At 42.7% G+C, this 13,299-nt stretch overlaps 1 protein-coding gene across 3 annotated transcripts in view; it reads right to left on the bottom strand.

Annotated features, from left to right (window-relative positions):
• Nucleotides 1-200: 200 nt before the first annotated feature.
• The window catches only part of PCMT1 (protein-L-isoaspartate (D-aspartate) O-methyltransferase), a 35,867-nt gene continuing 22,768 nt past the window's right edge, over nucleotides 201-13,299 (bottom strand). The window contains exons 5-9 of one of the 3 annotated variants that reach the window (XR_014778413.1): nucleotides 10,736-10,856; nucleotides 10,005-10,090; nucleotides 8,195-8,364; nucleotides 3,769-3,848; nucleotides 201-3,286 (exon numbers count right to left, since the gene is read on the bottom strand). Coding sequence is in view for 2 of the 3 variants with exons in the window: in XM_084777999.1 (XP_084634125.1) it covers nucleotides 3,274-3,286; nucleotides 8,195-8,364; nucleotides 10,005-10,090; nucleotides 10,736-10,856 (390 nt within the window). In the remaining variant the exon portion in view is untranslated. Of the gene's footprint in view, nucleotides 3,287-3,768; nucleotides 3,849-8,147; nucleotides 8,365-10,004; nucleotides 10,091-10,735; nucleotides 10,857-13,299 lie in introns of all 3 variants that reach the window. The other 2 variants (XM_084778000.1, XM_084777999.1) reach the window with 2 other exon arrangements.

The following is a 13,299-nucleotide window of genomic DNA, read 5'->3' as shown; positions in this document are numbered from 1 at the left end:
CGTCCTATGAGAACTGACAGAGTAACAAGAACCATCCTGTGTTCCTCCCCACAAACTGGAAGGGGATTTCACAGAACCTTGATGCAAACACAAAGCACATTAAAAAGATGAAACCTGGGGGTAGGGGAGAGTTGGCTGAGAAGGGGCACCCAATGATTACTGTAAGAGCGAGAGTAAAAGAATTTGAGATGAACAAATCATTAGACTTCATTTAAATTTTATTATATTACAAAGCACAGTCACACGCTTCTCTTAGCCTTTTTCAAGCAGACCCTTTTACTGACAGCCTTTAAGGAAGCTGGAGACAAGAGACGGCCAATCTTTCTGGAAAGTGGTAGAAATCTAGAGGTGCAACCAGAATGCAGTCAGGGCCCATTTTTTACCACAGAACACAGTAAGCTGTTAGGTCATTAGGAACACAGTAAGCGATAAGAAGTGATTTATACACTGCAAGAATTTTCGTGCTTACCTAAAATAAGTTATCAGCCTGATGAATTTTAGAACAATTTATACAATGACCCATGCTATTTGTTTATTAGTGCCGGGGGACCATGCTGGCATGAGTTCCTTTAGTGCCACACTAAACAACTAGAAACTAGAAAAACCTACCTCTTCTAGACAGAGGGAAAAAGGCCTTACAAACTCTGAGGAAGTACCTCCTGGGTGGAACCACAGCCAGGAGTAGCTGGAAGAGTTTACAAAGTTATTACTACAAAATTACTCTAGAGTCCACTGAATTTTTAAGATGTTTTAGTGAAGAGACACACAGTGGGAACTTCCTTTTTTATTTTTAAGGCAGGGTCTCGTAGAGCCCAGGCTAGCCTCACCCTAGCTGTAGAGCTGAGGATGACTTCTGACCCTTCCTGTCTCCACCTCCCACGTCCTGGGATTTCATACATGTGCCACCATGGCCGGTGTGCATGTGAAGGGCAGAGAACATCCTACAGGAGCTCGTTTTCCTATTCTGTGGATTTTGGGGGTGAAACTCAGGTCTTCAGGCTTGGCACCAAGCCCCTTTACCCACTGAGCCATCTTGCTGTCCCCTACAACCCCCAAACCAACCAACAAACAACGGCAGCTGCCAGGGGAATGTGGACGGTGGCTCTCCCCGGGTTCCGTGTGCTCCTGGATGGGAGAGAGCAGCAGCTGGGCGGAGACTGAGCCCTGCCATGAGCGCACTGACTGCCATGGAGTCTGAAAGCTAGGGTCTGGCTTTAGTAAGATCAAATCTGCTGGGGAAAATGCATTACACTACCTAGAACTTCTCAAAGTATCTTCATTGCCCTTTATGTTATTTATATTCAGGCATACCTTCTGTTAAAGAAAATAAAATTCTCTGGAAATTATGTACACTAAATAGCAGGCTTTTCTTACCTCTCCTATACACATACAGAAATCCAACTTTTAAAGGGCTCAGAACTCATTAAAACCACTGTTTCCATCTCTACCCACTTAGTGGCACTGTTAAAACTGGCTGTTTACTCAACACTCTAGTGTTACCTCCTAAGAGCATAAGGTCCAAGAACAGCACTTGCGCACAGGATTCTCTGTCCAATCGGGTGATGGTTTCTGGTGCCTGTTTAGAAACTGTCTCCTCACCTGGGCTGAAAGCTCCTGGAGTGGAAGTGCCCTTTTCTATTCCCAATGCCAGCAAGGAGATCTGCATATGGTGATCTGCATATGATGATATAGTGACTACCAAGGTCCAGCGTCATGGGGAAGCTTAAGAATTTGTTTTAAAGCCTGAAGGAACACGTGGCTTTACACACACTTCAAATGACCATGCATCCTGAACACAGGGTCACTGCCGGGATTCTAAAGCAACAACTGACAGCAAATCAAAGCTGGTGAAGATTTTCAAGCCTGCAGGACCACAGACTGCTAGTTTCCTCGGCCCGAGACCTCAGCCAAGAAGAGACACTCGTGAGATGATGTCTGCGTGACTTTCAAACTAGTAACTTAAGACTTAGGAGTGGGGAACAGTTTCTCACACCAAGACTCTTGTCAGAATCATGTGCCCTTTCCGAAAGAGGGAAGGCTTTGCTGGGAATGCTAGCCCCACTTATTGGGAGCTAGTAATCTTCCCAAGTTCTAGAATCTTCACAAAATCTAAAGTCTTCTTATAAAACATAAAACCATATTTAACCTCAAGGTGCCATTTCCTTCACAGACATACTTTTCAGTTACTGATGAATCTATTTATAGATGAGACATGGATTTCAGTATGTTTACTTCTCAACCACATTCTTCCCCACTCACTCACTGCGCATTTACTACAGAGCTACTAAATAGCAGGCCCGGGCTAGGAAGGCAGAGAAACAGTGAACGCACAGTGTCTGCCCTGAAGAAATGCAGCCACATCCTGTGGATGAATGCTAGCCACGCTGACCTCCTAGGACTTTACAGGACAGCAGCAGAGGAGAACGCTTCCCCCGTGACTGTGGGCAGCATCTGGACCTAGCAGAGCTGTGTTCTTCTAGATTCAAAGGCCACCAATGCTTCTTTTGCTTCTAATTTTATTTGGCAAAGCAGCACTGTATAAACTGTGCAGAGACGCAACAGCTTACAGTATTAGATGCAGATACATTATCAGCAGCAAACTAGAAACAGAAAAACGATGTTGAGCTACAGGCCTCCTCTCATTTTTCGAGAGGAAAATTACATCAGAGAAGTCCAATCTGACCAGTGAGTGTCTGGGGACACCACCTGCCGTCGTCTGAGGTTTCAGTATTTACAGACACCTAGTGTTTAGGTAACAGCAGCTGATTGTATCTATAACATGCTACCCTATTACGTCACATCAAAAGCTTTAAGAAGAAAGCTCACCTCTGCTTTCTTAGCAGCATCTAACAGACACCAGCTACCAAGAGACCTAAGCTTGTGAATGTGGTGTTATCTGATGCACGAAAGAAGTCAGATAAATGATATTGGAACAGAATTAAGTGTCCAAGAAAAGCAAAGCCACTCTTCAAAACTAATTCACAAATGAAGCTTTCTAGTTGGAGAACCCTTTCTTTTAATATTTTCAAAATAAAATGTGGGCAATGTTAAAAATAACACACAAAATTACGCTTTGCAGCCCATCTCTACCAGTTTGGCTCTGTGCCTCTTTGAATTAGGAAACCCTACAAAACCACACGTTTTCATGCTGAAAATAAGAGTGTAACGAAGTCCAAAACAAGCTGTGATGCTGTTGGTTTTCAAATGCTTTAAGGACTGAGATGAGCAATCCACTGCAATGTGACAGACTGACTGGTCAAGCTCCTGTTGCTCTTACAGTTCATCCCTGGGGAGAAAAGACAAAACTCTAATTAGGAGTTACATGTGAATTGGTGCTGTAACAATTCACACACAACACTCCAGTCAGTAAAATATGCAGATTCCAAGCAATACAGTAAAAGAAATGAATGCACATACAGCGCCAAACCAAAGCAGAACGAGACACCAGTCACACCTCGCATCTTTCATGCTACTCCAAACACAGTAAGAAACCACACGCCCAAGTTGTTTCGTAATTCTAAAGGTAAAACCTCTTCCTGAGACAAAATACTCAGAAAATTTATAACTTCTCTCTAGAATTATCTTGCTAATCTTATTTATTATAAGATGATAATTTAAACATTTGGAGTTCACATTTATTTTTTAATACTTATACTCACAAAACTGGATAAAAAGAGTCGTCTTTTGTTTAGAGTCTGCTAGCACTTGCAGAATGGACCAACTGCCAACCAAACTGGAGAAAATGTATCATCTGTAAGCATGTTATACCTGTCAGCTGATTTCATAAGGCAGCTTTATCAGCTCCAAAGAAACCATTCACTCAGCCACGTGCAGCACTGGGCCAGCAACTGCCAGTGAGAGGAAGGAAGGAATAAAAATGCAGTCTGAAGTAAACTGTATGGCATATAAATTCTACCTCAATGAAGCCGTTAAGCATGGAAGAAATAAATAAAACCACCAAAAGCTTCACCTGACGAGAAATTAAGTGACAAAACATCACTAAACACTTGATACTTTAGGGATAAAGAAGTGTCATTATGCAATGAAATCTCAAATGACTCAGGGGGAAAAATTACATACTTGTGGGTAGACGAAGTGTGAGCAGCAAACAGAGAAACAGGAGCTGGCCATGGGCAGAAGCTCAGGATGTCTGTGTTCCTCTACCAACCTGTCTGAGCAAAACCTAAGATAAACACCTTGCAAAAGCTGTGGGTGTGGAAGAGTCATGAGGTGAGAGCATTCATGTCCCAAGCAGGTGCTGTGTTTAAGGCTTAACAAATAATGTGCCTCTTGAGTTTTATAAATAGTACCAGAAAAATTATTTCTCTAGTAAGCCCCCTTTTATGTTACATTACTGGTATGTGTCTGAGAGAGAGAGAGAGAGAGAGAGAGAGAGAGAGAGAGAGAGAGAGAGAGAGAGAGAGAGAGAGAGAGAAGTGTGTGTGTGTGTGTGTGTGTGTGTGTGTGTGTGTGTGTGTACTAGAAGCCAGAGGTTAGTGTCTGGTGTCTTCCTCAGTTGTTCTGCACCTTATTTTTTGATATGGAATCTATTTCTGAATCTAGAGCTTCAAGGCTAGCTGGCCTGTAAGCCCACAGAATCCACCTGTCTCTCCCTTCCCCTACCCACTTAGTGCTGGAGTTACAGACATGCCACCACAGCCAGCTTTTATGTGCTGCCAGGAATCTGAACTCAGGCCCTTTTTCTTGCACAGCAAGCACTATATATGCCAAGTCTCCAGCCTTGGGATTATCTTTTACATGATATTTCTCCACTCTATTCCTTCCTAATACAGTATTATTCTAACAACAGTATTTTAATTAGCATAGCTGGGTGTGGTGGCTCACACCTGTGACCCCAGCACTTAGGGAGGCAGAGGCAGGCAGATCTCTGTGAGTTCGAGGCCAGCATGGAACAAAGCAAGTCCAGGACAGCCAAGGCTATGCAGAGAAACCCTGTCCTGAAACTGCCCCCAAAAAGAATTAGCATAAAACAGTCATTATCACAGTTTATGCAGATGTTAGAAAAATCAGTCTACAGAAGATTGATTTGCTCTATTTATACAGTTTACCTGTGCCTTTTAAAGCATGAATTAGGATACTAACCATAAAACTTGTAATTACTTCCTGCAAGGCACTAAATACTTAGTAAATAAGTCCTAATGCCCATCAACAAGATAACAGGTTTCCAAACACCCTCTCCATTACGTTTTTCTTTTGGGGGTGTAGTGGGGGGGTGTCAAAATCAAGGCCTTGTGCATGCTAAGCAAGTAATATGCTACTGGGGCACTTCTGGAGTTTGTATAAATAGGCTCATAGACTGGAATTTTAAAATTTAGGGTACAAAGAAAAGCTGGCATTTCCCATGTATACATAGGCAACTTCCACACATCCTAATTCCCTCAGACCCACTCAACTTCCTAGGTACTAAATTTTCTCCAATATCTATCTATCTATCTCCCTCTCTCTCTCTCTCTCTCTCTCCTCCCTCCCCCCTCTCTCTCTCACACACACACACAAGCACACACACACAATAAAAAGTTGTACACCCAAAACTTAGAAAGGCTCTTTAAAATGGCTATAAATGTTCAATATAGTCAGTAGGATACAACCGTGGAAGTTTACTGTATTAAAGTTTTAATGGCCCTGTGTTAGTAATACTGAATTATACATATTGTGAGTTAAGAACGAATAAGGTGTACTATCAAGAAATAACAACTCATCTACAAATGTTTCCTAACAGTTTAATAAACTTTCTAAGGTAGCAAATACACAATTATTTGAATCAGGAAGATGCAGGGGCTTGGGGGGGGGGGGCAGAGGCTTCTGAAGCGTATATAATGGAAAGAAAGGAGTCTCTTTATGGGGAAGTGGGAGGTGTTATGATCTTGGTTACTTTCCAGAAGCTGTTGGTAAGACCCTATGCTGACCCACCATATACTTGAGCCATAATGTTTGAGGATCTCAAGCTGGTATTGATCTGGAAGAGTCATCCCTACTGGGCAGCCTTCATAGTACTAGAAAATGTTATGCTGGGAGGAGAAATCATCTGTCTTCACTTAGCTTGGGGATTCTGCAAACTACAATAATGGCTGCTTAATATACTCCATGGTACAATAGTGGCACGGATGTCATGGAAGTAGCCAAGCACACTCCAGTTAAACTTAAGACCCACTCCACAAGATGGAACTCATACCTGGTGTTTTTATCAGGACATGAAGCTCCAGTTAGACAGGTTCTAGGCCCTAGGGGAGAATCTATTACTATTATTCTAATATAGTATTCAATAGATGCCTAATGACTCCTTATTATACCCATAGATAAGTATCTTTCAAGCCTCATCAAAAAAACTCCTTTTTGCAGTAGATGGTAATGAACACAGAGACGCACAACTAATCAACATGCAGAGAATGAGTGACTGTGCAGTGAGCTCTCAGGCCTGAACAGGACATCACACCTCCGCCCCAAGGCTATCATTGAAGAAATGAGTTGGGAAGTCTAAGGGTCGGAGGCAGTGAATGACTATATGGAGCCTGTTTTCCACATATAACAGAGCAGCTGGGCGGCACATATGAACTCTCAGAGACTGACAGTGTGCACAGAGCAACCACAACCACAGGCCAGACAAAATCCCAGCATGGAGAGCAAGCGCTGGCTACTGTTAAACAGCTGTGGGGAGGTGGAGCGGTAGTTGTTTGTCTGTTTGCTAAGGATGTGGTTTCTGATTGGTCTACCATATTCACGGATGGCCACAAACCCAAGAGTAAAATAGTGCAAAAAGTAACTTTTTGCAATTAAAAATTTTTGCAATTAAGCTGGGCATGGTGGTGCATGACTTTAATCCCAGCACTTGGAAGGCATAGGCAGGTGGATCCTGAGTTCGAGGATCTACAGCCTGGTCTACAAAGTGGTTCCAAGACAGCCAAGGCTATACGATGAAACCTTGTCTGGAAAAAAAATGCAATTAAACCCTGAAGGGCTAGTAAGACGACTCAACGGCAAAGGCGATTCCTGCTTATACTAAGGGTCTGAGCTCAACCCCTGGGTCTCACGAAGTAGGAGAGAACAGACTTTGTTAAGTTATTCTCTGAACTCCACCACATTGCAGAGAAAAATTTAAAAGTCATCCAAAGGTACCTGTCCTCTTTATAGAAAGCAAAATAAAAGAGTTGTTGTACTTAAAATTGCCACTTATTAAAAAGAACAAAGCAAAACAAAAACCCTCTTAAAATAAGCATCTTGTCAATTAGGAAAGTTTCTAAGGCAAAGAAACTGTCGGACCATGCTTATTTGGCTACCAGCTTCAGGCATCTAGCCACAGCACTCCAATATGCTGTCCTTGCTTCTCTCCACAGGGAGGAATGCGGGAAAGAAGAGCATCAGCTTCAGAGGACATGTCCAGCTGACACAGCGGCACTGAGCAGAAGCAGGGAAGAGCTTTCTGATGAGCCATGTCATAGAGCTGTGAGGACAGCAGTGTGCACCACACCCCCCAGGGCAAGCTGTGAGGCCTGGCCTGCTTCACCGGACAGCTCCTGGAACCCCGCTCCTCCCTAAACTCCGCCACAGAGCGCAGAAGTGGCTGGGCTGGTCTACAGCGTGCCCACACAGTTACTTCTTATGGTGGCTTTGAACAATGCTAACACATCTAGAACTGACCCCCCCCCCCAAAAAAAAATCAACCCACAATGTAGACTGCCCTCTCTGGGATTCTGCATTTGTTGAAAACTGGGACAAACATCTTTTCCTTTTCCAAATACTTTTCTTTTTCCTTGTGACAGCGCTATCAGAGGGAGTGAAGAAGGTAAGAAATGATGGCCTCTTTTTCAGAACAAAGCATTTATTTCCATATATATATCAGCTATAAACATGCCTTATAAATATGCAGGAAGACAGTGCCTGGCAAAGAATAAGGTCATCCTACAAAGTTCCACAGGACAGCTGAGAAACCCTCTTAAATCAGATTAGCTTGATAGCGAGGTCTCAGCCTCCCTTTTCTATTGGTAGGAGTGAAACTGAACAAAGGGCAGACCATGCAACACTTGCCGCACACTTAGTGGAGTGAGTTTCTGATGCTTTAATGGAGTAGCATGAAGGAAGCCATCAAAACAGCTCTTGCAGGCTAATGTGTAAAGTCCACACCCTTTCACCTTGAATGTGTGGAAGAAGAGAGAGCAGAAGAGAAAATCACTTCCACCTGGACCACTGCTTTTCTTTATCTGTTAAAGGCACGTATATCACCCCCATCAGAGGCTTCATTTTGACACTGCCATCTTGTAGCTTGTCATACTGCTCCAACATTTGGTTTCCTCCTGCGGGACCGACTGGCAATATCAATCTTCCGCCAGGCTTTAACTGGTCTATTAGCTAGGAGAAAAAAAGAAAACACACAACACCCCAAGTTACAGATGGGAAACAGCCAGCACTATGTTACAGTGCTCTAAGTAATGCTCAACACCCATGGGCAGAAACAGAAACACACTTCGTTTACTCCCTTTTTAGTGTCCTTAGGGGTTGATTCCAGGACCCCTTGAGCATAGCAAAATCCAGTGGTCACGTCTCTTACAAGTAGCACAGTACTCATGCACAACACACTACACACCCACCTACACTCTAGGCTACTGGCTTTCCTAACAGAGGGCCTGGGCATCCCCCCACTGTATGGACTCAGTGCAGTTCTCAGTGACAGCAAACTTAAATGCTGCTCTTTCAACTTTGGCCCTCCTCCCCTCCTGCACGCTACTGGCTAAAGGTAGAACAAGCTGTGTACACTTCTAGTGACCATCTCCTCACGTACCCCCTTATCCCAGCCTCCCCTTCTAAGCTACAAGTTATCTGGTGATAGAAACTATGCTATGCTCATCTTTGCCGTCACAGCACCTGAGAGAGTGCCTGGTCCAACTGAAGAGCTCACTGTGTTTGAGACCCCACTGTAACAGAATTCTAATGCCAGGGGAGTGTGCTCCATACCCTTGTGGCAGGGGAGATGAAGAGGGGAAAAGTACGGAACACCAACAAGTAGCTGCTATCCTATTCCCATAGAACCTAGGGTGCCACTGAGACAATGGTGAGGCAATCCTAATGACATGGCTGCATTAGGGATCCCAACACCAGGAGCACGGGAAGGTAGAGCGGGACTCCTGTGTGATGATGAAGAAAGCCCTCTGAACGCAGAACCAGACCTCCCTTCTGTCTGAAAATGCTTCAATCATATGCTACCCTTTGAATAATACAACCATTTGTTATTCAAAACCAGCAAGAAAGCAAGCTGGCTTTGAATAGTACTGCCTCTGTAAAGGTTGCGTTCTGTTAAAACTTAGTCACTAGATCTTATTTTTTTTCCATTTTTATTTGTTTGTTTTTAGTTTTTTGAAACAGGGTTTCTCTGCGTAACCCTGGCTATCCTGAATCTCACTCTGTAGACCAGGCTGGCCTCGAACTCAGAGATCTGCCTCTCTCTGTCTCCTGAGATTGAGGGTTAAAGGCATGCAACACCACCAACTGACTTTTAAATTTTTTTAAGGGTAATACTTGAATATTGAGTTGCCCCTGAATTATTTTCCTGAGTTCAAACAGTTCTAATAAAAAGAGAATTCTTCCTTCATCCCCAGTCTTGCTCCGAAAGCCAGCCCTTTCATCTATATCTTCTTGGCATCTCCTTTATGCTGCAAATTTCCATAAGGACCAAGCTCTTCCTATGCTGTCTCCTATTCCCAAGGCCAGGCAAGAGTAATTCTTATTTAACCCACACTGAGCTAAGACTGTAGGCACAGCCTGAGTATTCAGCTGGAGGCTCCAAAGAATCTTAGACCCAGTTCAAGTTCTCTCACACGGGCATTTCCCCTTCTACCTAATAAACTACTAGCACTTAGTATTAACTAGAAAGCATAAGGTCTACATACATTCTGAACTCCATCTGGGACTCATCACCACATTGCTACATAAAAATATTTTAAGTTTTAGTGGACTAAATCACATAAATACAAACACAAAAACTGTCCACTCACTGCCTGGGGCACAACTGGGGCTGCAGCTCCTACATGAATGGCATCATACGGGGCTTCGTCAGCATAGCCCATCCTTCCATCGCCCACTGAAAAAGAAGTCATACCTTGAAAATCTGTGCAAGTCAAAGTCAGTGTGAAGAATTCTAACACGGGAGGTTAAAAATGCAACAGGGGAGGGGACTTTCCTGACTTCATATATCCTTAAGACAGAGAAGGCACTGGGGGGCGGGGTAAGCCTCGGTACATTACAGTTAAGAATTTCTATTTAGCCCAGGGGCTAGAGATGTAGCTCATTGGTGCCTACCTAGCATGTGGAAGGTCACAGGTTTGAGCAACAGCAGTTGAGCAACAGACAAAAAAACAAAGGGGAGGTGGCAATAAAATGAAAATGCATACCACTAAGGGGTGAAGAAATTTAAAGCAACAAAAGACTAACCACTACAACACCTATATCAAAGATAAATAGGCACAACTGGATAGCTGAACAGGCACGTGACAAAAGAGAAATCCATATGGGCAAACAACTCCCCTGGAAAGCAGGAAAACAACAAGCTGAGAGAGACCGTACGCAATGCAATGCTACGTGTCCAGGAAAATGGGCAAAAACAAGCTGCTTTTTATACACAGCATTTCAGTAAGGCGAAGGATGCAACTCTTAGCTCTGAGCATCGCTCTTCTGCAAATGAAAACTCTCTCACAAATAAGCAGTGAGGTAGTTTCCTGGTACTCACCAACCAGTCGCACTCGTCCCGAGGACAGAAGCATTGGGTCATCCTTTCTGACATTATTTATTGAGTCATCTACTAGTTCTTTAATATGATCGATTCCAATGACTTTTCCACTATGTCCAACCTGAAAAATAAAGAGTAATTCAGGAACCCACAGAACTAAATTTGCTTTTCTCCTGTCATTAAGATATTTGCTTAATTAAAACCATATTTTACAATGAGAAATAAAAAATAAACAGCTTAAGTTTTTCAACTGTTAAACTCAATTTATCATTACCATATACAACTTTTTCAACTTCTTGAATAACTGTATTTAGGCAATTATAGAGTTAAAATAAATTACAAAAACTTACAATACTAAGAAAACTGCAACTTTTAGATTTTTAATTTTTAAATCCATAACTTAGTCAGGTGTGGTGGGTGACACAGGCCTCTAGTCCTTACACTTGGGAGGGAGAGGCAGATGGATGAGTGTGATTTCAAGGCCAGCTTCGTCTACACAGTGAGTTCCAGCCAGCACTATGGTGAGATCCTGTCTCAGAAAAACAAAATAAGGGCTGGAGAGATGGCTTAGCAGTTAAGTGCACTGACTGTACTTCCAAAGGACCCAGGTTCAATTCCCAGATATGGGTTCAACACCTACATGGCAGCTCATAACTGTAACTCCAAGATCTGACATCCTCACACTGACATCCTCACACTGACATACATGTAGATAAAACACCAGTGCATATAAAATAAAATGAGGTATTTTTTTTAAACTGAATATATTTTCAAATCCAGAACTTTTTTTAGAATATTTTATTTATATGAGCACCGAATCTGCACCTGATTGCCAGAAGAGAGCATCAGATCTCATTACAGATGGTTGTGAGACATTATGTGGTGTCTGGGAATTAAACTCAGGACCCCTGGAAGAGCAGATAGTGTTCTTATCCATTGAGCCATCTCTCCAGCCCCTAAATCCAGAACTTTGAGATTGGATTTAACAACCAATATTTAATTTGAATAAACTCTAGCTAAAAGGATAATTTAAACACTACTCAGCTCTTAATCCTAGAATGGTGGTACATAATTAATTCTATTAGCAGGCAGATCTCTATGCATTTCAGGACAGCTTAGTCTACAGAACAAGTAAGTGCCAGGCCAGGCAAGGATACATAGAGACACACCCTATCTCCAAAAAATAAAATAAATTAAATTAAAAAGATGAAATACTGCATAAAAATTTTAAGAAGCCAGACGCTATGGCACTCATCTACCTATCCATAATTTGGGAGGCTGAAGCAGGGGGATGACCAGTCTGACTACAGAGGGAATTTGATGCAAGCCTGGGTTTTATTTGAGATCTTGTTTCTGTATCTCTTTTTCTATATGTCTATACTCAACTCTACTGCTATTAATGAAAAATATGAAAATACATCAATACGGAAGCCAGGCCTTTAGTCCCAGCACTCAAGAGGCAGAGCCAGGTAAATTTCTGAGTTAGAAACCAGTCTGGTCTACACAGCAAGTTCCAGGGCAGCCAGAGCCTTATGAGATCCTGGCTCAAAAGATAAAATACATACATACATAAAGAGGGCCTAAGTGTCAATACTAATTACAAATTTTAACAGAATAAAGGCTCTGAACAAGCTCCTGGGTCCTATGTGAATCTCATCAGTCACAGTTGCCTGACATGAGACATGCAAACCCTTCATTCCTCAACTACAAACCAAGTAGAAACAGGGTCTATGCCACACAGAGGACGTGGGAAACAGAAGACCACGCGATGAGCACCCAGGACACTGACAAGCACTGGGCATGCTTAGCAAACACTATCTTTATTTAAAGATAACTCAGGGACCTTTTTCTTAAAACTACTTTTTGATTTGTTTTGTTTTGTTTTTCAAGACAAGGTTCCTCTGTGTAGTCCTGGACTAGCTTTGTAGACCAGGTTGGCCTTGAACGCCGAGCTCCACCCGCCTCTACTTCCTCAGTGCTGGGAATAGAGGTGTGTGCTACCACTGCCCAGCTAAAACTACATTTATTGAACTATTTCGTGTGTCGGGGGCATGTGCTGTGGTGCATGTGGAGAGCTCAGAGAAGAATCTGTGGGTAGGTTCCAGGGATTGAACTCAGGTCAGGATTGGCAGCAAGTGCCTTTACCTGCTGAGCATTTTGTTAGCCCCTTAATAATATTTTTTAAAGGAATATTCCTTTGAAACCAATAACATATCACCACAGAGAGCTACTCATTAATTAAATGCTATTTCCAGCTTTTTATAAAAGAATACCAAGTTCTGAGGACTTGAACTCTACAAAACAAACAAAACACCTAAAGAGAAGCACATGGCACCTCACAGTGTGCCTCAGTCTTAGAAAAAGGACAAAACTTCCACCTCTACAGAGTTACAATGCAGGAGCTATTGCACAGTTAGTTATTTATATACAGATTCTAATCTGAGACAGATATATCTATCTCAACCTAAGAAGACCAGGACTCCCAATGTGGCCACTGAACACAGGGTTCCTCGTAACTAGCTGGATGGACTCCTAGGCACAGGTGAACCTTCATCCTACATGCT

This window comes from Acomys minous (assembly GCF_964271855.1).
Source record: "Acomys minous genome assembly, chromosome: 3".
NCBI classification, from domain to species: domain Eukaryota; kingdom Metazoa; phylum Chordata; class Mammalia; order Rodentia; family Muridae; genus Acomys; species Acomys minous.
Note: the sequence above shows the minus strand (reverse complement) of the source record. Positions and strands in the feature narration are given on the sequence as shown.